The 26,658-nt window shown below is 39.2% G+C and overlaps 1 protein-coding gene across 8 annotated transcripts in view; it reads left to right on the plus strand.

Moving 5' to 3' along the window:
- Window positions 1-26,658, plus strand: part of vav2 (vav guanine nucleotide exchange factor 2) — a 254,659-nt gene that overhangs the window by 57,558 nt on the left and 170,443 nt on the right. For all 8 annotated transcript variants that reach the window (XM_011481992.3, XM_020707823.2, XM_011481994.3 and 5 more), the window contains exon 2: window positions 22,151-22,267. In XM_011481992.3, coding sequence (XP_011480294.1) covers window positions 22,151-22,267 — 117 coding nt within the window. The remainder of the gene's footprint in view (window positions 1-22,150; window positions 22,268-26,658) is intronic.

Consider the following 26,658-nt stretch of genomic DNA (forward strand, 5'->3'; position numbering starts at 1 on the left):
AGTGCAACACACAACTAAACAAGAGGTGAAATCAAAAACAAAATGGAGAAGAGTGCCAAGCTGCAGTGGAGACTGCTGCAGCAAGGCTCCCTTCCCACGGTGTGGAAGTCCAAGTGGTGGCTTTAAAGGCTGCCTCCACCAGCTAGTCCAATGGGAGGCCACACCCTTTCCACCACACCTGAAAATAATCACAAACAAAAACATACAAACCCAAAGATCCACAAAACACAGAAGTCCCACTCCGATACAAAAATACACAAAACACACAAAACACAGAACAAACAAACAAAACAAAATCAAATACGGCCACAGCCGTAACACCCCCCTACCCAAGATAAAACTTCTTTTCAAAAGAAGTTTTTACCCAAAGTGGAGCACACAAAAAAAAAAAACAAACAAACAAAAAAAAGTGGTAGCTCTCACAGCACACCACACAAACTCAAGATGGGCTTGAGACAAGTCACACAAACTCAGGACACCACACACAATACACCACACAAAGCTAACGCACAACACAAACTTAAGATGGCCACATGATGCGACACACAAACGCCAACCGGCCACACAAGACACGTCACACAAACTCAGGCCGCGTTCCTCTTGAGACACGCGACCGTCTACTCGGGACGCGTACCCCCTTGGGCACGCGACCGTCCAACTCTGGGTGCGCGCCCCACAAGACACGCACCCATCAACTCGGGGTGCGCGCCCCAAAAGACACGCACCCGTCAACTCGGGGTGCGCGCCCAGCAAGACACGCACCCGTCAACTCAGGGTGCGCGCCCCGCAAGACACGCACCCGTCAAGACTAGTCCCACTAGTCACACAAGACAAACTCCAAATTAGCCAAACAAAACGAATGTGTTGCACCAAACAAAATTCAACGCAAGTTTGGTTAACAGTTTTATTTTTCTTACAAAAATGTTGGCAATGTGCGCAAAGCACTGCATTCACATTTTCTTCGGCCAAACCAAAGAGGCCAAAATGCACTCAAAAGTGCTGTTAAAAACTATGCCGGTTTGGTGACTTCTGTAAGAGCAAGGGGTTTACTCACAACCTTTCTGGAGCAGTGGACATCCTCTGTGGCAACCCCAGTCTGGAAGAATACAGTTGGGTCAGGCCCCCCTCCTTAACCGGCTACGGCAGCAGGAACCTCCGCACCTGCCTCCGCCCGAGTGGGGTTAGTGGCATTGGCAACACCTGCAGTAGCCTCCACTCCTACATTGTCACCTACACCACCTCCAACTGATGTCTCCAGCCAAGGTCTGCCTAATGGGTTGGAGCATTCCCTGCTCAGACAACAACTGCTCTTCTCAATATGCTCTGTCTCCAAAGCCAAACAGGTCACAAACATCAAATGTCATTGGTATGGCCCAAAAAGAGAAAGAAAAACTGGTAACCAAGTGAACATAAAACTGTTAACCAAAGTCACCAAACAGTCAAAACCCCCAAAAGCAAATCACGAATGGTTAACAGATCCCGGACGAGCCCCCAATTATGTTACGCCCCCTTTGTGTCTAGGGGCACCGAGGCGGCATAACATAAAAAAAGTAAAGTTTTGGCTAATAATTTAACTGTAACAAAAACACCAAATGAATGTCTCCATAAAAATATGACAAAATTATTTACAAATAAACAACCAACAAGAACTAAAAGTGAAGCTAAAAGGCTTCAGGGTGAACCCAGGCCAAAATAACAAACAAAACCCCAACTAACTGAAACATATAATCTTACCTGTACAAAGGAAAAGGAAAATAAAGACAAAAACTAACCTCCTTAACCTAACAAAAACAGGAGAAAACATGTACTAAAGAAAATGGCAGTTCACCCCTACAGCTTCACTTAACAAATAACTATAAACCAAAAGACTAATCAGAGTGGGCACAGACAAAACTACAAAGGACTACGAATACAAAATACAAAAGTGCAACACACAACTAAACAAGAGGTGAAATCAAAAACAAAATGGAGAAGAGTGCCAAGCTGCAGTGGAGACTGCTGCAGCAAGGCTCCCTTCCCACGGTGTGGAAGTCCAAGTGGTGGCTTTAAAGGCTGCCTCCACCAGCTAGTCCAATGGGAGGCCACGCCCTTTCCACCACACCTGAAAATAATCACAAACAAAGACATACAAACCCAAAGATCCACAAAACACAGAAGTCCCACTCCGATACAAAAATACACAAAACACAGAACAAACAAACAAAACAAAATCAAATACGGCCACAGCCGTAACAGCCGGTTAGCTCCAATATTGCTTGCTAATTTTGCTGCATCGTTAATGTTAGGTTAGGGGTGTGAGGGGTTTTTAAGCTAGTGGGAGACGGTGTTAAATATTTCATTGGATATCAGCGGAGGGTTATTTCCACACCAACAGACTTTTTTTCATTTACTCCAACTGCTGCCAACACGGGGCTCGTGAGCACAGGGTGCATGCCCACGGACCCAAACCCAACGGCACAGATGTACATTCCTCTAAACATCTCATTTGTTCAGTGTTTAAATCTTACAATCTCTTTGTCTTGTTCTTGAGTTTCATTTACAAGTTCAAATAATATTTTCTTAATCAGCACTCATAAACTCAACTGGACGGGATCTGTGAGGAAATGAAAGTGTCAGCAGCTAAGCAGCCTCTTACACAGATGTTCTTTTCACAGCTGTCAGCCTGTTGCAGAGGCAGAAACATCTTGTTATGCATTTTTCAGTCCTGTTTCTGAGGGACTTTCTCAGGTGTTATCGGTGGACCGCACAGACAGCAGCTCCTCCATCATGAAAGACCTTTTTTTATTTTTATTTTAACCATGCTGGCTGTATTCTCTGTCAGATGAATGTTTTGCTTTTGGACCCCACATTGCTATAATGCAAAAAAATAAAAATAAGGCCATTCGGCCTGTGTGGAATCTAAATATCAGAGCTGCTGTGCTGAAGTTGTTGCATCTGTGTTGTTCAAATATTCCATTATTCTGCCAGCTCAGTTGTATGTAATAGAGTGGACCTGATCCACGTTCAAATAGTATTAGTCTCTCAACACTCCCACTTCTGCAACACTATCCAAATAATTACCTCTCCCTGCATCTGCTCGCCACAGCTCTGGCTTGAGCCGATGTGTCACTGTGTGTGCACGCTTGGCTGATGGAAATCACTGCTCTGCTGTGGTTTCTTTGCACTCTGTCTGCCAGGGCTTCATTGACAATATTGCTCCGTCTTTTTTTTTTTATTTCTTTCATCATGAGCTGTCGATGCTTAACTTTGTTTTTGAAGAAAGCAGTGGATTTCAAGGGATTTAGGGGAGGGGGGTGCTGGCCACAGCAGAGTTGTTGTTTTGGACCACTAAGCGGAGAGGATGATTCATTGATTGTGTTGGAGAGATCCCCTGGAGCCCATGCTTACAGGGTCAGAGAGTCAACTCCAACTGTACCCATTATTTCCTACTCATCTGTTTTTTTCCTGAAAAGAGGATAAAAATGAGCAGTTGCGTGATCACCCTGGATTAAAAAAAAGCTGACTGTTTGATGGTGAATAAGTCAACACTAATGTTTTGACAGATGACTGATGAATCTGCTCTTTAAAGACCCACTACGATCTATTTTAGAAGTGTTCCCAGAATTTTATTTTATTTTTTGTAGTTATGATTATGCCGTTTTTCAAAACATGTTTCAAAACATGTTAAAATGCCCAGCATATTTTCTACAACACAAACAAGCTCTTTTTCAAATTGCGTATGTTTCTCTCTGCTCCTCAGAAATACAGTTTCAATCGTAATTTTCTTTATACGTGTTCCCCATCATCAGAAAAATGGCTCCAGAATATGTTGAAACTACCAAAACAGGATTTTTATCTGAGTGGGTCTTTAATTCTATAGCAAAGACGTTTTTGTATTTCTTTGGCCTTCAGATTTGATTTGTGAGAATTCACCTTGAAATGTAACCGTAACCGTCATGTGGCACAAAATAGACGGACAAGCTGACTTTGAGATTTGCAAATAATAACAGTTAATTTTCCTTGGTTGCACATTGACCAGAGTCTGATGTTTGCAGAATCATTAACCCAGTGCTGTATTGTTCATTGAGTACATTGTTAATTTTTTATCATGAAAAATCAAGGTGCTGACAGCTTTATGGGACGTTGTGAAGTTGCAGTTTGCATGTGGATTCGTTCACTGCGTCTTGGCCTAGTTTGCAGTTTTATCCCTTTTCTGGCTGATGTTTTGGTGTAGCACATGAGGACATCATGTCACAGATTTGTTTGATTACTCCAAGAGTGAGGGAGTTCACTCAGCTCGGTAGGTATTTTTACAGACAGATTGCCCTCCTCTTCCTCCTCCCCCCCTCAAGCCCCCTTTTCTTACATTTGTCTCTGCAGCTCCCCGTGTGTCTCATACCCATCATTTCCCATCAGTTTGTGACTGTAAATGCTGACATATGGAGGAGTTTTAAAGATACATTCACTAAAGGAAGATCCCATATGGATGTTAATGTTCATACTGCATCATAGGAACGGTTAGATAAGACAGCTTGCTCGTAAGTCAAGTCAGGAAAAGCATGTTAGAAAAACACCTCAAGGACTCTGATCATGATAGCTGGTCGCATGATTAATGATTGTCCTTGAAAGACCGCCAGTTTGGGTTATGATTTTCCATACTGGCTGTGCATTAGCCAAACCGGCTGTGGACTTGCAAGCTAATTAGTTACAAAAAGCTTGAACACGGTCGTTTGTTTTTACATCCTTGTATGTGGAAAACCTGCTTCTGCCCTCTGGCACAGTGAGGTCTTGATTTCAGAGCGTACAGTGTTTTCATCTGCAGCAGTTGTTTATACCACATGCACTCATCCTAAGGACTATCTTACCATTCTATCTCCTCGAACCTTCTTACTTCTTTCTCAGAATCAATTTTGATTTAAATTGATTTTTTACTCTTAAAATTCCACTTTTAATAACCTTTAAAAGTATTTTAATAATGCCATTTTTAGCCCAAATCAAAAAACCTTTGGTGTTTTCTAGAACATAGTTTCTGCAGAGCAGCAGAAGTTCATTAGAAATTCGCTTCTGAGTCGTGTGGGCTGGACTGCAACCCCGGCCCCTTCACATCATCCATCTTTTTACATGCTCTCCCTCTAGCTTACAGCCCCTTACAACCCCAACATAACACCACCAGTGTAAAAAAGATAGCGAGCGGAATCAGAGCAATCAAGTCGTCATAGTAGCTTAGTAGCTTCTAGTAGCCGTAGTAGCTTCTGTGTCACACCTACAAGCTTTTTCCAATGGCATTTTGCGTATGCTCCTGATTCCCAACAACTTGAATAAATAAATTCGCAGAAATGCAGTTTTTCCTTATTTATGTCCCTGTGTATGATAAATGCCTCCAAGTAAGAGCTGTGCAGCTGAATAGATGTTTAAGCGTAAAACTTTTCCAAATTACTTGTCTGTGAAGTTTCCAACTTGAACACACATTTAATAACTTCAAAGAAAACTATCTTTTTTTAAATAAGGAAGCTCTAATCGGCTTTAAAACATCTGTGATCTGGGTTTCTTAGGTCACCGTGGTCTCCATACCGCCTTTTCCACACAAACCTCTCCACTCTGTTATTCAGCGGCTTAGAAGATGCCCCTCCCCTCTGTGTTCCCTCCTCTCACTCTTTTTCTGCCATCTGCTTTGAAATTAATGCACATGTTGGAAAGTAGGCTAAATCGAGAGTGACAGCTTTTTCTCCCTCCTCTTTGAAAGAGGTGCTGAAGGCCATGACTAAACTTAAATAGAGATGTGTTTTTTAAACTGCTTCACAAAGCTTTGCGTTACTGCCACTTGCTGTTGTTCCATCACCAAGTTGTCAGATTATTATCTAAAACCTAACTGTCTTCAATCATTAGCGTTTAATCATTACCTCCACATATTTATTGTAAACCTTTCACTTAACCTTGGCTATTTTCATTAAAGTTCTCTATTCATTATATAGAAAATAAATGAATGATCTGTAAAGTACCATGCCATTTGATTTGAAGTGTCTTTAGTCTTAGTCAGGTTATTGTGTCATTGGTTTTTGTGTAAGAAGCTTGGAGCCTGTGTGGCTGAGCAGGAAACCGAGTAATCCCACCAACAATAAGCCTGCAGGTTAAGAGCGGCTGCTACAAAGCTAAAGAACACAGTTTTGTCAGGTTGATAAGGAGGACTTTGCAGAAGCTCAAGAGAAATCATTTCTTACATATCTGGATTTTGTTTCCTTGCTTTCTGTTTCCTGCATTTTATTTGCAAATGCTTAGATGTAAAGCTATGAAAAAAATCCAATAAAACTACATAGATCGCAAAACCTAAATCTTAAGAAAGTAGAAAGACCCTTGTCTTGAGAATTTTTTTTTATTCAAATCAAACTTAAAATATAAAAAGCACTTCTCATGCATAGCAAAGCTGAAGCGCAAAGCATCTTATGAGAAAAATATTCTTATTAAGAAAGTTTTTATAGCAAAATAATCTAAGTCTTCGTGTCTAGAATTTTTTTCTTCAAATTAAAATTCTTGGTAAGACCATTTTTCTTACCCCATTGGCAGATTTGTTGTTTATTTAAAGAAAAATGTTTTTACTTATAAGAAAATTTGACTTATTGTTTTTTCTTTTGGGGGGGGTGTTTTGAGTTTAAACTCCGCAAAATGTCAGTTTTTGTGTAAAAAAAAAAATGGATGTGGTCATCACTGGATAAAAGACACTGGTCACATTGTTTCTTGAAAAATCTGCTCGAGAAATGAGGTGATAATTGGAAAGATGGTGTGTGTGTCAACAGAATTGTGTATATATAATACAAATATCCCACCCCCCACCTGATCTTCTCACTCTTCTGGGGGGAGATTATCTGCAAAAGATTTGGATGTTTGAATCCGACTTGCTTTTTGCTGTGAGATCTGTTGATTGCCACAGATATAAAATTCCATTTTTGTTTTTTACATTCATCTCTCGTGTAATTTGTTTGCTTGATTCAGACCAATCATTTGACGTGTTTGACACAAATCGTTTCTTAGACCGCAGAATGTGCTTTATGTCATTGTTATTTTCATGAATAAATGACTGTTAAGTGCATCTGAAACACATCAACTGCTGCAAAAACTTTCCAGCAGAAGTCTCATTCCTTGCTTTCTTAGTCTAAATGGTAACTTTTGTGTTTGTCCTGTTTCAGATTTCCTGCAAAACAGCAAAATGTGATTCCCTATATTATTTCTGCTGCTTTGTACATGTCACAGATCTTGACATATTACCCCAGGGTTAAAATACTTTAAGTAGAGTGTCCAAGATGAACCTTTTTCAAGCTTTCCATCCCCATGTATTGGTGCTGCCTCGTGGTGGATTTTAGGTTAAAACCTAACGAAGAGCATCACATCTAAAGGCAAAAAGAGTTAAAGGCAGGAGTTTGTGCTCTCCTTCTCTCTCCTGACCTTGCACACTCTCACACACAGAAATATCCACATGGTGTTTCCATGCTCCAGGCTCACGGCTCTGATCTTTCCGAAGGTTTCCTCCTGCGGCCCGTGTGCCAGACTGTCTGGAGAGCTGTGGAGGGGCTGGCGTCGCCTGGCCTGCTGGCTAAAAAAGCCAGTAACATTTACTTTCTCTGGCCCAGCAACAACACCCACCCCCCACCTCATCTTCTCACTCCTCTTGGGGAGGATTATCTGGTAAAGCTTTGTACATTTGATCCTGACTTGCTCTTCAGTGCCTCAATATCCACCTTACAAGGCTCTTTCTGATGATCTGTTACAATTTAGTTTCTTACTTTAGCAGTTAAAAAAAAAAAGATAAAAGTTGAGCTTATTTTGGTGTTCAACCTTGACAATGAGGGGCTGCATGGTGGTGTAGTGGTTTAACCTCACAGCACAAAGGCCCTAATTCAAACCCTGGCTGGGACCTTTCTATGTGGACTTTGCATGTTTTCTTTATGTATGTTAGTTTCCAGGCACCATGGTTTTCTCCCCTAGTCCAAAAGCATGCTTCATAGATCTATTGAGTGTTTGTGGCTGTGTGGCTCTGCAATGTCCATGGTGTACCCCGCCTTCACCCGATAGTAGCCGAGTGGGCTAAAGCCTTTCTGTTACACTGATCTGAACAAAGTGGCTTTAGAATATGGATAAATGGATGGAATGATGATGCAACAAAGCTCTCATCTGCCTTGACGGAGTCAGGATGGCTTTCTCCCAAACGGGCAATAGGGACAGTTCACAGAGCCATGTTTGGGTAATAAATGCATGTTTCCTTTGAAAACATTTCTTTAAAATTGTAAATCAGAATCAGAATAGTTTATTGTCATTGTACATAATAATACAATGAAATTGTAGCAGCCTTGGAGTCGTAAAAATACGGTAAATCAAATCAAATGTGTACAAGAAACAATTAAATACAATTAAATGGATGATAACCTATCTTTAAGGTGAAAGGGGCACCTTTTAACCCTCCATAATAAGGTTAAAAAAAGAAACACAAACCCATCATAACTTTTGAAAATGCCCCCTCCCCTTTATTTTCTCTCAAATGGCATCTCTATCTTCAGAGCGAGTAATTGCAAGGGACAGTGCCAGCAAGCTTTCCGATGCAATTTGCAGAAAAGGATAAACAGGAAGCATACTCCCAATACATAATTTTGGTGATGGAGGCTGCACTGTGTGATAAGACCCAAAAAAGATTGGGTTCATGAAATGGAAAGTGACAGAGGACGGCATTCACTGACCTTAAGCTGTCAAGCAAAAGTCTAAACAAAGCTTCTTCATTTGGGCCGAAGTGATGACGTGTCGGAGGAAGCCTTCCAATAACATAAGTTGCCCTCGTGTTGAGAGTGATTACTGGGTTGTAAACTGGTTTAGAAAGACCAGTCAGGTGTGACCTATTTGTACCGACACAAGTCACAGAGGGTTTTGGAGTGCAGAACAGCCGTGTTGTCCAAAAACAAGCTCAAAGGTGGTGTCCCCACCAGAGTAACATTTTCATTACTCAGTAGGGATAGACAACACCTATCCTTTTGTCTTGCAACTGTCTCTTTGTCAAAAACTAATACGTGAGAAAATACCCACAGTGTGGCTGTAAAGCTGCAAACAGCTGTTTGCTAACAGAGAAATGTAAAAAAAAAGGGCAAAATATGTACAAGGTCCAAATATATTTGAATTCTTTAAAACAACGGACAACAATGAGGTGCTTTTCAAACTTTAGCAAAAGAACCTGGCGTATCTGTTGGGGAAGCTGAGCCTCATCAAGTTTGTGCCGTTATTCTGATGCGGCACACATCTTTACCATCAATTTTTCACCATTTCAATGTTTTTCAAAGAACAATTAGATTAAATGTTAATATTCTCTTCAAAAGCAGCACATGATGATGATGATGATGATATTTATTTCCGACATAAACTTTAAAATGAAAGTTTTCTTCTCTTTTAATGAAAAATCTATGAACATCTATCTATCTATGTTTCTATGCTTACGAGTCATTCCGTGTGTCCCTAAATGTAATCATGGACCGGTTTAAAGTCAGACTTTATCTTCATAGAAGATAACGTCTGTAAGATAATAAGAGGCACTTTGTATGGAACTTCATTAGAAGTGCCTTTGTAACATTACAGCTCACAAAACTAGTCATTAAGTTTAGTGGAATTGTTGAAAAAGATGTCATCTGTATTAGAAATACTGAAGGTGTTTAGCAAATTGTAATAAGCTTGCGTTTTTTCCACTCTAAATATAACTTTTTCTATTTTATCCAAATACCAATAGGTCTATGGTTAAAGATGCAGCTTATTGTGGGTCAGAATTTCCCTGGTTAAATGACTGCCTCTCTTCAACACCCCCTTGTGTACATAAACTGTTTCTGTATGTATTCAGCCGTCCAATCACTTCATCTGTTAATTGGTTGATTGTTGTATTGTGCGCTGCTGCAAAGCCGAGCGAGGATTGAGTGCTTGTTTATTCGAGCTGCATGATGATTAAAGCAGGCCGAGCTCAGCCCCAGAGTCAGTTGAGTAATTAAGAGGCTGTTCTTCATGTTAATGGCATTAGTCACCTTGGAGATAATCACCGCCATCAAGAGCACAGAGCTGCATCCCTTCTGTGTACCTGATAGCCTCCTCAAAACGAAGAGCTGGCAAACACCGTCTTCTATCAGACCTTGGAGGCTAAGGCAAACCCCTCAAACAGTAGACTAAGGGCCTACTGACAGCTTGGCCATGCCAGAGTCCATCTGGCTCTTTTGGTAGCTGTGGTTGGTCTGGTGCTGTTTCTGGAAGGTGACCTCTATACTGGATGGGATGTACTGCTGGTCACAACGCACAGCACTAAAGACAGCATGAAGACTGAAGGTCACATTGCTTGGATACTGCTGGAAGAAAATGGGTTAAAACTCCCATGAGCAGACCGAAGATAAGCACGCTGTAGTTTTCGCACCATAAGTATCTATGGAATATAAGTTGCAGCAGCCATAAAATGTGTAAAAAAGAAATCACATGTAAGTCATACTGGAGTATAAGTTACACTTGGGATAAATTTATTTAACAACAAACAGGAACAGGAATGCACTTTTTATTTTGAAAGGCACATCATAATAATGGAATCAATAATGATAGTGGACTGAATGCACGCTTCACTGCCGTAACACAATGATTCTTATTTAGCTCCATGAAACATAGGAGGAATCTAGTATATTTGGGCAAGACACGAGCAATTATTCAGATAACAATAACATAAAGAACATGCTGTCAAGTCAACTAAGCTCTTTATAGCACTTCAGATTACTAAATCCATTGAAATCTGTTGCTTCTAAACAACTCTGCCGAGGCCAGCACTGCTTCTTCTGCATTGCTATCAGTAGCAAATAGTGATACAAACACCGAAAGTCCTCTCTATTTTTTATAAGTGTGAAAATAAAACACAAATGGGCCTATTTATAAAAAAAGAAAAATCGCATATAAGTCACACCCCCTGCCCAAACTAGGCAAAGAAATAGCCACTTATACTCTGAAAAAGACAGTAGTTGCTTTTTAGGAACAAATACAAGCAATGATATGCCTCATGGAAAATGAAGATTGGGATTATGGACGTCCTATGGCACTGTTGGCACGGCGTTGTCCAACTAGTCTGTTATGAATTACATTACATTTTGACTACCACAGTTACCCAAAAGGGACATGATGATATATTTTTGTTGTTGTTACTTAAATCACCTAAAGTAATGATAAAGACATTTATATTCACGTCTTTTTTTTAGAATTTAATGTGAATAGTCCAATAGACAAGTTATCAAAGTATTTTAAATGACCATATACCACATGCTGGTCAAATAATGGACAGTAATCTGTGGTAAAACGTTTTCTTTTGTTTGTTCTGCATAGTAAATGTGTTTTGAATGTTAGCAACAGAAGAGTCACTCTTTTTGATGAAGCCACAAGGGAAACATTTCTCTTAATAAGTCAGGTCAGTTTGTCATCTGGATCAAAACATGTAAATACATGCAGGCTTTTGCTCTCATTACTTTTTTGCAGCCATGCGTGTGTACCCCTCATCTAAATATTATTTAAAACTTCCCATCATCATGATCTGTGTCTGTATTCCACGCAGCAGGGGATCTATCCATCTAAATGATTCTCAGCGTATTAGGACATCTGCTTTCTGTGGTAAAAGGTGAGAATAAATGCATTGCTGCGACTCTAAATCACCACCAGTCTTAGGTTGTGAGAAAAAGTCAACAGCGAAAAAAGATAAATGCAGTCTTCCTCTATCTGGTCCCGTGTCATAAATTACCTGGCCATTGATCCATGGGTGTCTGGCATTCTCGGTGGACCTTCTTCCCACATTTATCACGCCTTGCATGTGCAGCTAAGCCTGAGTGAAAATGCCTTAAACACATAGTTCTCTCCTGAGGCTCAGCAGCATGGCCTGTTGCTTGGATACAGACGCATTTAAACGAAGAGTGGATAGAACCTACAGGACTGCATCATGCACCAAGATGTTTCAGCGTCTTGGATGTGGTTAGATTTGTTGTGATGTATACAGCTGTTGAAAAATACATAGTAATAGACTGCCAGCCTTCTCTCTGTTCCCTGTCTGATTGTTTGAGACTCCACAGGAGGCAGATGCAAACTCGTCCATGCTGATGATGATCATTTATACAAACCTAAGTGTAGCTGCCTCCTTATGACACCACACTGGAAGATGAGGATAGGTTGTATGAGGGAAATCCTCTTATGCAAAAAAAAAGACAAATTGTAGCATAATGCATGCTATTTTTTACCAACTGTGGGAGGAACATAGACGGGTTTATGAATTATTACTTGTGCACTGATGCAGAAAGGAAACAAAACCTATTAAAGGTCAGAAAAAAATGAACAATCTTGTGATGTGGAAGTAAGATGAATATAATTAAGATGCTTTGAAGTTCTTTTACATGTTTGCACATCTCAGCGTCTTATGCATGTTTTGAAATTGGTCAAATTCAGAGCAGTTTAACAAATATGCACAAAACTGGCAAAATATTGAAGTTTTCCAGTTGTGCTTGATTTCTCAGAATCAAAAGTGTGAGTCAAGATGTCAAGAAAAGAAACCTAATAAATGTGCTGAAAAATAGAAAATTAATGAGATTATTAGTTCAAATTTAATTCAAATTAGAATGAAAAATGTGCCTCAGGAGTCAGTTTGAGGCACAATAGAAAAAATTTTAAGATGATATCCGATATTTATTCAATTAAATTACACATATATTTTTTTTAATTGGTTTGTATAGTTAGATAAGTGCAATTTTAGGTCATTTATTATCCACAAAAACAATACTACATGACTATGGTCACCAGCACAGTCTAATTTTATCCTTAGGCGACACTGGATGTACATATTTTATATTTTTATATTTTACCTTTTATATTTAACATTTATTTCATTTCCAACCCTGACTTTTATATTTTCTTTTAAATACCTAAAGAGCATCATCATATTGTAGTGCATATAATGACAATAAAGGACATTTATATTCTCATTATCTAAATTTTACAGCAATGATTAAATATATGCAATAAAAAAAAATTCTGCAAATGGTGAAGTTTTCACAAAAATGATAAATGGAGTATACTTGTATAGCACATTTCTACCTTCACCAAAGGCCCAAAGCGCGTTACAGTTCAGTTCACCCATTGACACACACACACATTCACACACTGATGGTGACTCCACTGTGGGAATGTACTTCTGCGAAGTGTATAGAAGGCCTTCTGTCTACTACATATTTTATTTTATGTGTAAAATGAAAATAAGGTGTTTAATTTAAAATACTAGTAAAAAGTGAGAAGAATAAATGAAAAATAAATATTCTCTTTATACCCTCAATAAAAGGGATGTGTGACTGAATCTTTGATTTTTGTTTGTGTTTGCCATATTTCTTCCGCTCAATGTAGTTTTTTCTCTCCCTAGTTTTGGTTGCAGTTTGCAGTTAAGATTTGTCACACAGACATAGTCATGTAGAATCTTTTTGGTCAAATTTAAAACCACACATTATTTTTGGGACCACTTTGTTTCACTGTCTTCCATGCAGCTTCTTTTCCTTACTCGAGGAGCTCTTCTTTTTAAGTTTTCTTCCAGTTCATTGCTCATCTGTTCTCATGCACGACCTGCGTGTCCGTGTTGCAAGCATGTTACTGATTGCATTTTACTTTGCTGCAGCAATTGCATTTTCCCTCATGGTGTGATCTTAGGCCAACCCTACATAGATTTTTAGGGCTCTATACAGGTGTAGAGTTTAGTTTTTTTGTTGTTGCTAAAAGTCGTGATTTCTATATTCTAAGAGCTGATTTCTCCTCTACTAAAGATGAAGATTACCCTCACAGAAAAGCTACTTAACCCATCTCACTAACTACTAGAATGGGCGCTTCACTGATTAGGCTCAGCTGCTCTGAAGTTTTACAACATGTTTTAATTTTTTTATTTAGCCAATTCTTTCCTGCTTTCCGCTTTTAGGGTTAAGAGGAAAAGATTAACACATTTGAGTGTTGTGCCATTAATAATAATTCTTTGCTCTCCTAGCTTATTAGCAAAGGCGTGACCTTTTCATCTCTGTAACTAGAAGATCTGGGTGCCCTTGAAGCCGGGCAACAGAGCACGGGTGCTCATCAGTCTGCTTTAGGTGCCAACAGGCCCAGGAGACTGACCAAACCCGATGTGCATTCACTAACAAAACATACATGTCTTAGTTTCTGCAAAAAATACCTGTTCTACCTCAAGTAGTACCAATTAATTTTAACAACAGTAAAGTGTGCCACAGTAACAAGTTTTAATTTAGGTATTTGTGATTTACAATTTAGTGTGAGAAACCTGTATATCACTTAGGATGTATGGAGCTGCACAATGGGAATGGGAAATGTATCTTAAAAAGAAATAGAAATAGAATAAAACCGTATTTTCCGCTCTACTGATCACATCGGATTGTAAGGCACAGGTCGGAGATATGTCCGTCGGCTAGTCAGACTTTAATAACTGCGTTCCCAGTAACTCCTGAATTTGTTTGTTAAATGCTACACATTAGCCACACTAAAAGTGTTAGCGGCATTAGCGTATTCACAAGACCTGAAATTCCCAACCTTGTCTGCAACACGTAAAAAAACAGACTGATACAGCTAACAAACATTACTGTGACTATGCTAACTCAAAATTCTTTTAAAAAAAAAAAAAAAACAAACAAAAAAAAAACACACAGTCCGACACAGCTGCACATTAGCTGTGTTATCATATTTATTATATCTGTAACTCCCAACTTTGTTTGCAACATGTAAAAAACAGATTAATACTGCTAAAGCTAATGTTACTGTGACTATGCTAACTGCCAACCTGGTTAGTAACATGTAAAAAAAAAAAAAAGTGCGTCACCTTAGCGCATTTATAACACTCAACCTCGTTTGCAACTCTTAAAAAAAAACAGACTGGTATTTTGACACCGTCCACCTCTCAAGTCAAGGCAAGGTAATTTAGAAGATAAATGAAAGGAATTAACCTATGCTAATACCTAACCCAATGAAAGCGTTGGGTATCAACATAGGTATAACTAATGATAGTTTTGCTAATGATACTGAGACTGAAGAAGGAAAAGTCATGCAAAAGGAATAACAGGTTTCAGCTGCACCCTGACTGGTCTAATGAGTGATTTGTTCTTTAAGCAAAGATTTATTCTGTGCCTCAAACAAAACTAACTCATTTGCTGTAAAACAATCCAATCGTTTTTTGCATCAAATCAACAAACACATTTAAAAACCAAAATAACCATAGGGTTATAGAAATGGAGAAATCAATCCAAATGTTTTTACAGTGCAGACCATGTTCTCTGAGCTTCAACAAATAGTTAGGGTTATGTTTTTGCCTCTAATTAAAAATGATTACCATCATTTTTCTAGATTCTTTAGTTTGTGCACTTTATTGATATTTTGCTGGTTTGTTTTGAAATCTTAAACATAACAAAATTATGTTCTATTTTGTATGTATTTCTAAATGCTTGTTAAATTAATGACTTTAAATGATACAACTCAGATAATAAAAAAAAGTGCTAACATTTATCCAACCATCACATCTAAAAAGAATCTTGTGAGAAATAATAAAAAAAAAAATCACAAAGACACTTATAAAGTGCTTTTTCTGTCAAGGCAGATGAATGTCAGTGAAACAGTTATTCAGTTATGACACTTTATTAACACTTTTGTGAAGTAACACATTTAGTTGACATTTATTTGGGAGACAGGTGCAGAAACATGTGCATGGTCTGCCCCTCACTGCTGCATTATCATTGTCCAGTTCCTATGTCAATAATTAGCACATCTATGCAGGTTTTAAACTGAGCCAAGGGAGCCACAAAGTAGTGCATGAACTGATCTCGCTGGTGTCTTTTTCCTCTTCCACATTGTTTTTCCTGTTTTTGGTTGGCTTTAAAAAAAAAAAAAAAGCTCTGTAAATTTGTTTAGTTTTTTCTTGTTTAAAGGACAAACAGTCTGATTAAAATCTTTACATTTCTTAAAGCTTGTGTTCGTTTAAAACTGTTTGGTGACAGAAGGATGCATAAGACAGTAATGCCTTACTCACAGCTTACTCACAGCTATCTGCAGACGAAAAATGAGCAAACCTGTACAGGGCACTCAGGTGACCCACAAGAAAAATCAAGGCCGTTGATTGCTCGGTGAGCCTGTACAACAAGACTACTCTTTCATGTTTTTCTTAGGGCATGCTGCATGAAGGAGATAGGGGGGTGGGGGTGGGGGGGTCCTCATCTCTAGTCTCACGTCTGAATGAGCCATATGTTGACATGCTTACTGTCTGTCACCTAATAGCGTCTCGGAGGAAACTCACGGCCAACATTACTTCCTCTGCGCAAAGTTAATACAGTGGCGACCTGGGGGTTAGCCCCGCCTATAGCCACTAAGACTCATGGGAAGTGTGAAATCTTGTGTGTTGAATTCTTCACCATCACTGAGAGAGCTATGAAGAGAAGTGATGTTCATGTTGTTAAGCTGTTCATGTGTGTTCCTAACAAATGAGTTTTAACGCCGGACAGGAGAATGAGAAATCAGCTTCTCTGTCTACCTCTCCCTCTCAGAGACTGTTTGAGGGCGTGTGGAGGACGAGGCAAGGAGAGCCAACGTAGCTAGTTAATTGGCAACTCAGCTCTCGATTCCTCACTACAAGTGACAAAGCAGCTGGGTCGTTACAATGCATATCCGGAAAAAAAAGAAAAAAACGTACCGAAACGGTACAGCAGTGAACCGAACCGAAACTGCCGTACCAAAACGGTTCGGTTCAACTACGTGTATCGATGCACCCTATGGACAACACATAAGAGTGAAGCAGGTGAGACGCAGGTGGGCCGTACAGATTTTTTATATGTTCAACCCCCCACATCCTGCGCATGGAGCCTGTTGGTGTTGTTCAATTGATAAATGCACACTCCTTGATGTTGTAGCCTGACCATTAAATCTGAGAGCAGCATTTACGTGCAGTCAGTAAAGAGCCAGTACACGCATCATAATAAATTGGAGTGAGGTATGAGGGCGCAGTACGACCGCATCACTCGTACGTCAGTAATACGTGAAACTTGTTTCATCCTTTCAAATACTTCACGATAAACGCTCCCGGTTACAGCCCTTCATGGTCTCAGACCACCCTAAAAACTTGCAGCACCCGTAAGGATCAACCCCCAGCGGGTAAAATCATAAACTGCCTCTTTGGAAGATGTTATTGATGGGGAAGCACCATTAGAAAATGAAAATGATCCGTGTTAATATTATACATAATTTTAAGTTAAAAATTGTTGGGGGGAAAAAATGACTTGATTTTATGTACAAAGCAAGAAACAACATAAAATGTCTTTTTTTTTTTTTTACTGCCTTTACCTGAAGGGGGTAGGTGTGAGTGTGTGTTTTGAGGTCACCAGAGTTGTTCATCTTCTGCTTTCTGACCTGCTTGGAACCCCCTCCTGATGTTTTTGAGGGACTGCAATGATTCATGGCTCCTAACTGGATGGGGATTTCATCTGTGATTGTGTGGGTGTCTCCCTCACAGTTCCCAGACAAGCATCAGTCTCTTACATCGACTCTCGCTGTCTGACTAGCAGTCTGAGGATCTGATCTGACTCACCTCTGTGCTGTTTGCACCCCCACTCGCCTCCCTGCTCCTCCCTACTCTTTTCTTCATTGTTTCACCTTCAGTGGTAATGTAGTGATTCTCATGAGAGAAGGCTTTCAAATGGACAACAATGATGCTCTTTTCTGTTTGCAATGATTTAATACATTTTATTGGATTAACACTAACAGCTTATTTCCCAAGATAATGGCCATATTATCACCAGTGTGGGAAATAAGGTGAGCCTGAGCCAAATGCCTGCTTCTCCATTGGTAGCCTTATCTGCGAGTCACGGATGAATGCTTAAGGCCTTTTTTTCTCCTTATTTGCAGACTTTCCTTGTTAGAGCATCGCCTCGTGTTCTACTGTTTACGCACCGATCCTGCATCAACTTTTCTTTTTTGCCATTTGCATATGAACTGGGACCATTTTTCTCAGACTTTTCTCACAAAGCTGCCTCCTTCTAAAGCAGATTTTGAGCGCTGTGCAACTCATTTGTGTGCAGCTGTCTTTTCTTTTTTGGCTTTTACCTCCTCAGCACCCTGTCTTCCATGACACCAAAGAGGTTTCTTGGCAAAACAAGTCTAGATCCCCCTCCCTATAACCCCACCCATCTCCTCATCTGTTCAGCCACAACCCCTGTTTTCTCCAGCATTTCTTTAATCTGCTGTTCAGGTTTCAGAGGCAGCTGTTCATTTGTGCCTTTCTGGGAGTGGGAGTGTGGAGGAGTGTATGGATAGGGACCACCCTCTAAGAGGAATAAGGTATTATTCTTTGGGGGATGTACAGTGGGAATTCGACAGAAGAGCTTGTCAGGGTGTGATGGGTCTTTGTTACCTGATTTTTTTGCCTCTCTCCCTCCCTCCCTCCCACTCCTTTCTCTGTCTGCACACTTTTTCTCACCCCGCCCTGTTGACAGCCCGTCTGCTTTTTTTTAAGAGCTGTTTGTTCTCGAGTGGGAAGTCAAAATGTTGCACACATGCCCTCCTGTAAAACGCCTGCCACCAGACTACAGATGGAATCGCTTTTCCTTTTTATTTTCCGTTCATGTCTCCTTTTCTTTTGCATGTTTGCTCAGTTTTTTTCAGACGTGGAGTGGATCTTTGAGGAAGGAATCAAATTAAAAAGTGCTTATAAAAGTACATCAGAGTCAAATATTAAGAGCAATACAATATTTTAATCTAATGTTTTTTTTGTTGATTAATATTTATACCTTTTCAACTTGCAACAAGTACGATAAACACAAATGCGTGCAAATACCTGACAATCAAGTTGAAGATTTATGCAAATGAGTTTTCCTACAGGGTTTAGTTATAGAACCACAGGTGGGGGGTATTGTCTTCGAGTTGTAAGAAACAAAAACTCCACGCTCTGCATAAAGGAAACAGGATTGAGAAGAAAAAATTCCAGTTTGCAGCACTACAGAGCACAAAGAAAGTTATCTTTGTTGCAATTCAACTGCTTCAAAGAAATCTTTCTGTTCAAGGACATCAAAAATATACTTTTGAAAGACATTATTATTCACTTATATACACATTTTGCTCATAAAAGATTATTTTAACCAATAGTAGCTTTAAATAAACGTGATTCAAGCTTTACCTTATTATGAAATCTGGAAGTGATTTTTTTTTTTTCAATAACCAACGTAATTAAACAATTTGAATATGTATACATTGACTTTAACCTTGTAGTGACCCACTCAAATGAAAATGGTGTTTTTGGTGTTTTTAACATGATGTTATGGCATTATTCTGATGATAAACATATATTAAGAAAATTAAAGTTAAAATTGCATTTCTTTATTCAAATCGCTGTGAATCATCTGAAATGGAGAGTAATTGTGACTTAAAAAATACGCTGAGCTTTGATTTAGGCAAAAATGCTATTAAAATAGTTTAGAAGTGTGTCTTTAAATTTTGTGAATAAAAGTTATTTTAGTCTTTAGCTGTTGTCCTGCAGCTTGTTGCATTAGAAAGAGTTTTTTTATACAGAATAAAGTGAGACACACAGCAACAACTAAGTATGGACCTTTTTAAAAGTACAGATTTTTGCATTTCTGTTGGTAAAGGTAGATTTATTTAACACAGAAATGAGAAGGCTTTGCCCCTGGATCTGGGTATAGGTGGTTAATCCAGACTGATTGGTGCTTTTGCGTGGATCAGAGCCTTTGAAACAGACCTTTTCCTGATTTTAGTATCACCAATCAGGTATTCGAATGTCAACATCTTTGTCCCTCTTGATCCATATCTGCAGAACTCCACTTTCTCTTTTACCGTCAGCCTCTCTACCAAATGTTACCTTTTCAGAACTGCTCTGGGTTTTTATTTTTGCCGTCCCTCCGTGCTACATGAGTGGATCTGTAGACTTGATAACCTTCCTCGCTGAACTGCAAATGTCACTTAGGCTTGCAGACCAATGGCGTTTCTTTTCACTGGCCTTTGTGGCTCTCTTATGGGGACACTGACACCGAGCAGATGTGCGCACATGAATAAGAATGAGTCAGCAGGGCTCTCAGGTGTGACCCAGGAAAGCTGACTGAAATATCATAAAATAGCAGGAAAAGCAACGCTGTGCCATTTGAAAGCTAATTATTACAGCAGGCTGATGTGGGCGACCGTGCATGCTTCACTGCAGCATCAGGCTGCTGCAAAGTTACAATGAAAACAAGCGCCTCTCACTGCCTGGAGGATGCTTTTTCTGTGCTCTACCTGCTGTTTCTTATGTTAACTCGACTTGATATGTGACTGAGGAGGCTGCTGGCCATTCAGTGGTCTTACGCAACAGCCCAGCCAAAGATAATGGTATGTTGTTCAGGCTTTTTTTTTTTTTTTTTTTTTTTTTTTTGCAGAATGAAGGCAATCAGGCGTTTTGCTCCATGTAGGCTTTTTCCATCAATTCTCTTTTGTGTGCGTTCAGCCTTGCAGGCCAGCAGCTCCCACACAGAGTGATCTGGAGGGGCAGATCTGAGCTGCCTCTGAATTTGCATTCTTGCTAATATGTGTTTCACACACTGAAAGATGGGAAAGAGGTGAGGCGGTTTTGATTAATATTTCAGTAGCTCAGTTATGGGCCTTCTCCCTCAAGGTTTATCTATGTGATGGCATATTTAAGGGTCTGAGACCATCAATATTCGTGGCATAGGGGTTTTACAAAGGTTTCTTTTTGGATGCTACACCCCTGTAGGCTTCTTGCTATAGAGGCTGATATTGACAGCAATGCATTCATTCTTTTTTTAAAGACCCACTCTAATAAAAATTGTTTGTGTTTTTAACATGTTCTTATAGCATTTTTTCTGATGATGGAGGACATATATAAAAAGATTAATATTCAGATTGTATTTATGAGTATTTCTTTATTCAAATCTCTGTGAATAAGGAGCAGATGGAAAAAAAAGAGCTAATTTGTTACATAGAAAACACAAAGGGCGGCCCACAAGCTACCTGCTCCGCTCTGACCTAATGCACCCACTTTCATGTCTTTGTTTTCCTCGTCCGAGATGGCATCTGGTTTAAAACTCTACAATCGGACCGGATAGCTCTGATATTGGCCATCATTTATTTTGCTCTGCTAATGTTAGGTTTGGGGCTTGAGCGGCTGTAAATCCGTGGGAGAGACTGTAATCTCGGAGGTGAATTTCTAATGAACTGCTGCCACTCTGCAGAAACTATGTCCTAGAAAATGACACCGTTTTTTGATTTTGGCTAAACACGACATAATCATAATTAAAAGGCCAGTGTGTACGCTTTTAAAATAGACCAAAAGATGATCAGAGTGGGTCTTTAAAGCCATCAGAGGAAGTCTTATTCCTTCTTTTCTGTTATACTGATTATCTTAAAATGGTTCAAATAGCAAATACATCCCAACAGAAGTAAGGTATTTGCTATTTGAACAATTTAGAGTTAATCAGTAATCAGAGCTAATAAGTAAAGAAATGCAAAGTTTTAATAACTGACTGCAGCTTTGCTCCTTTGTGCATCTTCATCCTGGTTTGTTTGCCGATGTTTTTCTTCCTGAATATTTCACCATGAATACAAAATCTTTTTAATGATTTAAAAGCCCTCTGTCTATGGTTCAACATGAATTTCTGTGGCTTTGGTTTGACAGGCTTACTTGCAGTTTGACATCAAAGTCTCAAGCCAACAGGAGGCCACCTGGACCCTGCAGAAAGGCCTTTGCCGGCATGCTTGTGTAAAGACGACCTGTTGGTTGGAAAGAGCAACTCTTTGGCTCTCCTTATCTGTGTCATGGAAACAGACCATCATGCTCATCCCATTTCACCTTCTGGTGCTGCATAATAATCCACCCAGCAGAAAGAAATGAACTGGAAAGTAATGCCATCATCAACCAGGAAATTAAATATTTACATAAATGCGGTGGCAATGATGCAGAATATTAAACACTTTTCCAGTGACTGATGTTCTACTGGTTTAATCCGGCGGTCATGGGACTGTTATGAAAGCCGGTAGCTTTGCATTGCTGCTTGAAGAAATCTAATCATCGTTATGGCAGTTTACACATTCATTAAATTGTCTTTGTCCCCTTTCTTGTCCTTTGCAGTTTCTGTGTCTGAAAAACATCCGGACCTTTCTGAAGGTGTGTCACGACAAGTTTGGCCTGAGGAACAGTGAATTATTTGATCCCTTTGACCTGTTTGATGTCAGAGACTTTGGGAAGGTAAGTTCAACTCTTTTGCCCAAATTCTGGCTGCTCAAAGTGAAAAAATGTTCAGATTTTGGATCTTTTTGGATTAGCATTATTTAAAAAGTAGCAGCTTTGTTTTCTTATTGTTTTGTAGAAAACGGGATGTTTTCTTCATGTTGGTTAGTTGACATTGTGTCTTTGCACAGCTGGTTTGTCTCCATTATGATAAAAGCCTTGCAAATGTGAGTGCATTTGTACAGCTCAGCACAGCTGTGTGCTGCTATGACTTCAAGTGTATCTTAAGTCTAATTTAGTCAGTTACACTAACTGGCATCTTAGTGCATGGAGCTCAGATGAGCATTTGGTGTGACCCCTGGGGGTCAGAAATCTCATCTCATGTCACTGAATGGGTTAAAGGCTTCCGCCAATGAAAATTAGGTTATTGACCTTTTTCACATGTCCATATGGTGTTTTTCTTCTTTTGCTGAAGAAGAAAAAAAAAAACACGAACAAAATAAGCAGTTAAATGATGCTAGCTGCACATTCCTAATGACAGTTTGTTGATTTCTAGTTTAAAATTTCTCTGGAATAAACACTGAAGCACGGCAGCTCTCTTTGATTTTCTGTCAGTGATGATCCGTTTCATGGTAGATGAACATCTGAATGAGCTGGACAAAATTAGATTATAAAATTCAGAATTACTTTTACCTTATTGCTGTACAAGTAAGTCTAATTTGAGGGTTGTGCCACCATGACAGTAAACACTTTGACAAAATATTTGATATCTTTGGAGATGTTAAAAATATAGTGGTGCCTGTTTTTAATCTGAGGTCCACTTTTCCAGGAAACCTTTACCCCAAAACTAAGAAAGGCATTGTCTACCAGGGATGCCACGATTCTGGGTTTCAAACTGAACCATAGGTGCCACCATTGAATTGAATCATGGGAACAGTGAATCATTGCATCCGTATGCAGTATGGATGTTTTAAGTGTCAAACAAGCATTGCGGTCATTTCAGGAAGGATTTATTCTTTTATTATATTACACCAGGCTTAGTATAAGACAATTGAAGGATTTTTTTTTCATTGATCATTGCTTATTGAAATTGAAAAAAATAAATAAAGTTTTTTATTTTATTTTATTATTCAGTGTTTCCTCACTTGTTGCAGGGTTTAGGTTGTGAAAATAACCCGCAATATGGCAAATCCATGACAGGAAGCCAGGAAATGGCTCAGGACAGTCCCAGTCGGTTGGTTGACTGTTCCCGGGAGAAGCACATCTGCCTATTTTTCTCCATATTGTCTGTTTGAGCCAGATCCGGATAAGTGGTGGAAAATGGATGGATGGTTGGAAATGGGTCATTGGTTTAACCTCAGGTTTGTGATTGCACATGCTGGATGTGTCTTTAATCCATTCCGCTCTGATGGAGCTTTTGAACAGCATAATCAGCACACGCACCGTGACTCAGTCTAGAACAGGTCGAATAGGGCAAGCAGATGCTAAATGTGAATAACAATGTGCAGATTTGGTCTAAAGCATCAATAAGGAGGCAATGAAAAGGGGCCTCAGGATCGTCTTGTAATATTGTCATTGCTTTCAGCTAAAAACAAAGATTTTGTCTAATTAATATGTTGTAAAGAGGCATGTTAACTTATTTCTCCTCATGTACGTCTTTAACCAGAAACAGCTGGATGATAACATAAATTTAATGATAACGGCTGATGCCATTTGGAATGTTAATAATATGTCTCATGAGCTGATTGAGCATGTTGTGTGTGAATTAAAGTGTATAGATTATTATGTAGAGGTGGTATAGGAATAAATCCTATCATGCACAGTGCTATCAACTCTAGTGAGGGTACATTTGTAGAACACTTGTGTGTCCAACATACCTAAGGTAATCGAACACATGTACTCTCCCTAGCATGAAGTGAGAAGAAAGGCATGAAAGACGGAGGAGAAAATGAAAAGAAAAAGGAGACAAGGACTCACTTGGCAGTTTGTAGATAAACCACAAGACAATGTATGTAAGTCAATGAGTTTGCAGTGAACGGTATTAAAATCCATCAGCAGTCAGAATCAATCACACAGACCCTCCATATGTCAATTTAGAAATTGCTTTTGTATAGTCTCAGCCGTGACGGGCTTGTCTCACTATTGATTTTCCATTATGGCCTAACATCACATTATAATATATTGAAGAGTTTAGGTCCTACATAAGTAGCATACATTTAAATAGTAAACAGGCTTTTTAAAAACAATAAAAGGGGGATTGAATTTTTGGTTTCTATAGTTGCTTTCCCAACTTTTCTTTTGCTACACTGACACAATAAAAGTTAAATTTTTTTGTAATCACTGTTCTGAGTTTTTTACTGTCACGTCACATTTAGAGAAATACAGGTTTTTAGTTAAAGAATATGGAAACATCTTTAAATTCAACAGAATTGAAACGTTTTTGTCAAATATTACATCTTGTTGTATCTTTGGAAGGAGGACTAAAATAATACACATTTCTTCAACTACTTTTGAGGCAGTTTTTGTTTAAAAATGTTTGTCATTTTCCTAACGTAACAGCACTATGGAGAGAAGTTCAAGTTATTTCTCAAACTGTCATTTAGGAGAAGAAAACAACCTCAAGGGATGTTGTTGTAAATGGAACATACTATGGAGAGAAATTAGACTCAGTCCGATTTGTGCGTGCGTAATTCTTGATTTCTGCGTAAATTAGGATTTGTGTATGCATATTCTTGCTTTGTGCGTGCGTAAATTAGGATTTGTGCATACATTTGGATTTGTGCGTGATTTGTTACTCACATAATACGTTTTGTGTATAAGTTAAAAAAATATAAAATGAAAAAAATACAAAATGCAATTTACGTATGCACAAATTAAGATTACAACAGCTTGAAACTACTTACACACACACATCTTTAAAAAAAACACGCACAAATCCCTTGTTACGCACACACGAAGCCAAAGTTACGCACGGATCTACCGTGAGACTGTTTTCACGTCTCACAAATCCGTCCGTAAGTGCTGCGTTTAAATACCAGTGGAATGCTCGGTCATTAGAACTTTCCTATCAGCCTTCCCTTCTAAACGTATCCAGACAATGACTCAATCAATACATGAAGACAGTAGATGTTAGTGTTGAACATAGAGGCTACTTACTTCGGGGCGCTGACCACCGAAATGGGCCGCCATTCTTCCCGTGACTCTCTCAGTGTGACTGCCTTTGATTTTTCCGGAAGAAAAAAAACAGTGCCCCTTACTGGTCGTTCCTGTTACGCATTTTACATCAATTCGGTGTCTCGGAGAATAACATACTTTTAATATATATATTAGCGTTTAAAAGTGAACGTCATATTCTCAGACGATAATTTTTATTTTCCTTCAAAGTTTTTTAAAGCCCTGCTACACCCACTGAAGGAAATACGTTTAGAAGGGAAGGCTGATAGGAAAATTCTAATGACCGAGCATTCCACTGGTATTTAAACGCAGCACTTACGGACGGATTTGTGAGACGTGAAAACAGTCTCACGGTAGATCCGTGCGTAACTTTGGCTTCGTGTGTGCGTAACAAGGGATTTGTGCGTGTTTTTTAAAGATGTGTTTGTTTAAGTAGTTTCAAGCTGTTGTAATCTTAATTTGTGCATACGTAAATTGCATTTTGTATTTTTTTCATTTTATATTTTTTTATCTTATACACAAAACGTATTATGTGAGTAACAAATCACACACAAATCCAAATTTATGCACAAATCCTAATTTACGCACGCACAAAGCAAGAATATGCATACACAGATCCTAATTTACGCACAAATCAAGAATTACGCACGCACAAATCCGACTGAGTCTAATTTCTCTCCATAACATACGATTGTTGTGCTGGTGGTATAAGTGGATTGTGAAGCATTTGTAAGGGTACTGAAAATTGCACGCACTTATGACGTACTGGCGATGCCGTTGTACAGTGCCCTTACGCCACAATCTAGTTGTTAGTATGGTGCGAGTACTGGCCCCTTAGTGACTATATACAAATGCCGAAAGCACGGACACGTAAGTGCCAGTCAGACACCTGTAGGATACCCATACAAACTACCCTCTGATTGTCCAATGTACTAGTTTGGAACAGTCTGGCTACACACAAGGAGCACGCTCTTATCCCGTGAACTACACTCAGGAGCCCCTTGCACAGTCCGTAGTATTTAGGAGGGAGTAGGAAAAAATGAAAAATTAGCACAACATGCCTTACGTTTTGTTGAAGTGTCCAATAGAGCCGGTCCGTGAACATTTTTGCTCTACGTGCTCACCAAGTGGTCAATAACCTTGATATTTTGTGGGGTCCACCTTCGTGCCCCATACAGATGTGCCCATTTTACATCCACAGATATCCCGGATCCACCTGTGAGGGCAGTTATGAC

This window comes from Oryzias latipes, chromosome 12 (genome assembly GCF_002234675.1).
Source record: "Oryzias latipes chromosome 12, ASM223467v1".
NCBI classification, from domain to species: Eukaryota; Metazoa; Chordata; class Actinopteri; order Beloniformes; family Adrianichthyidae; genus Oryzias; species Oryzias latipes.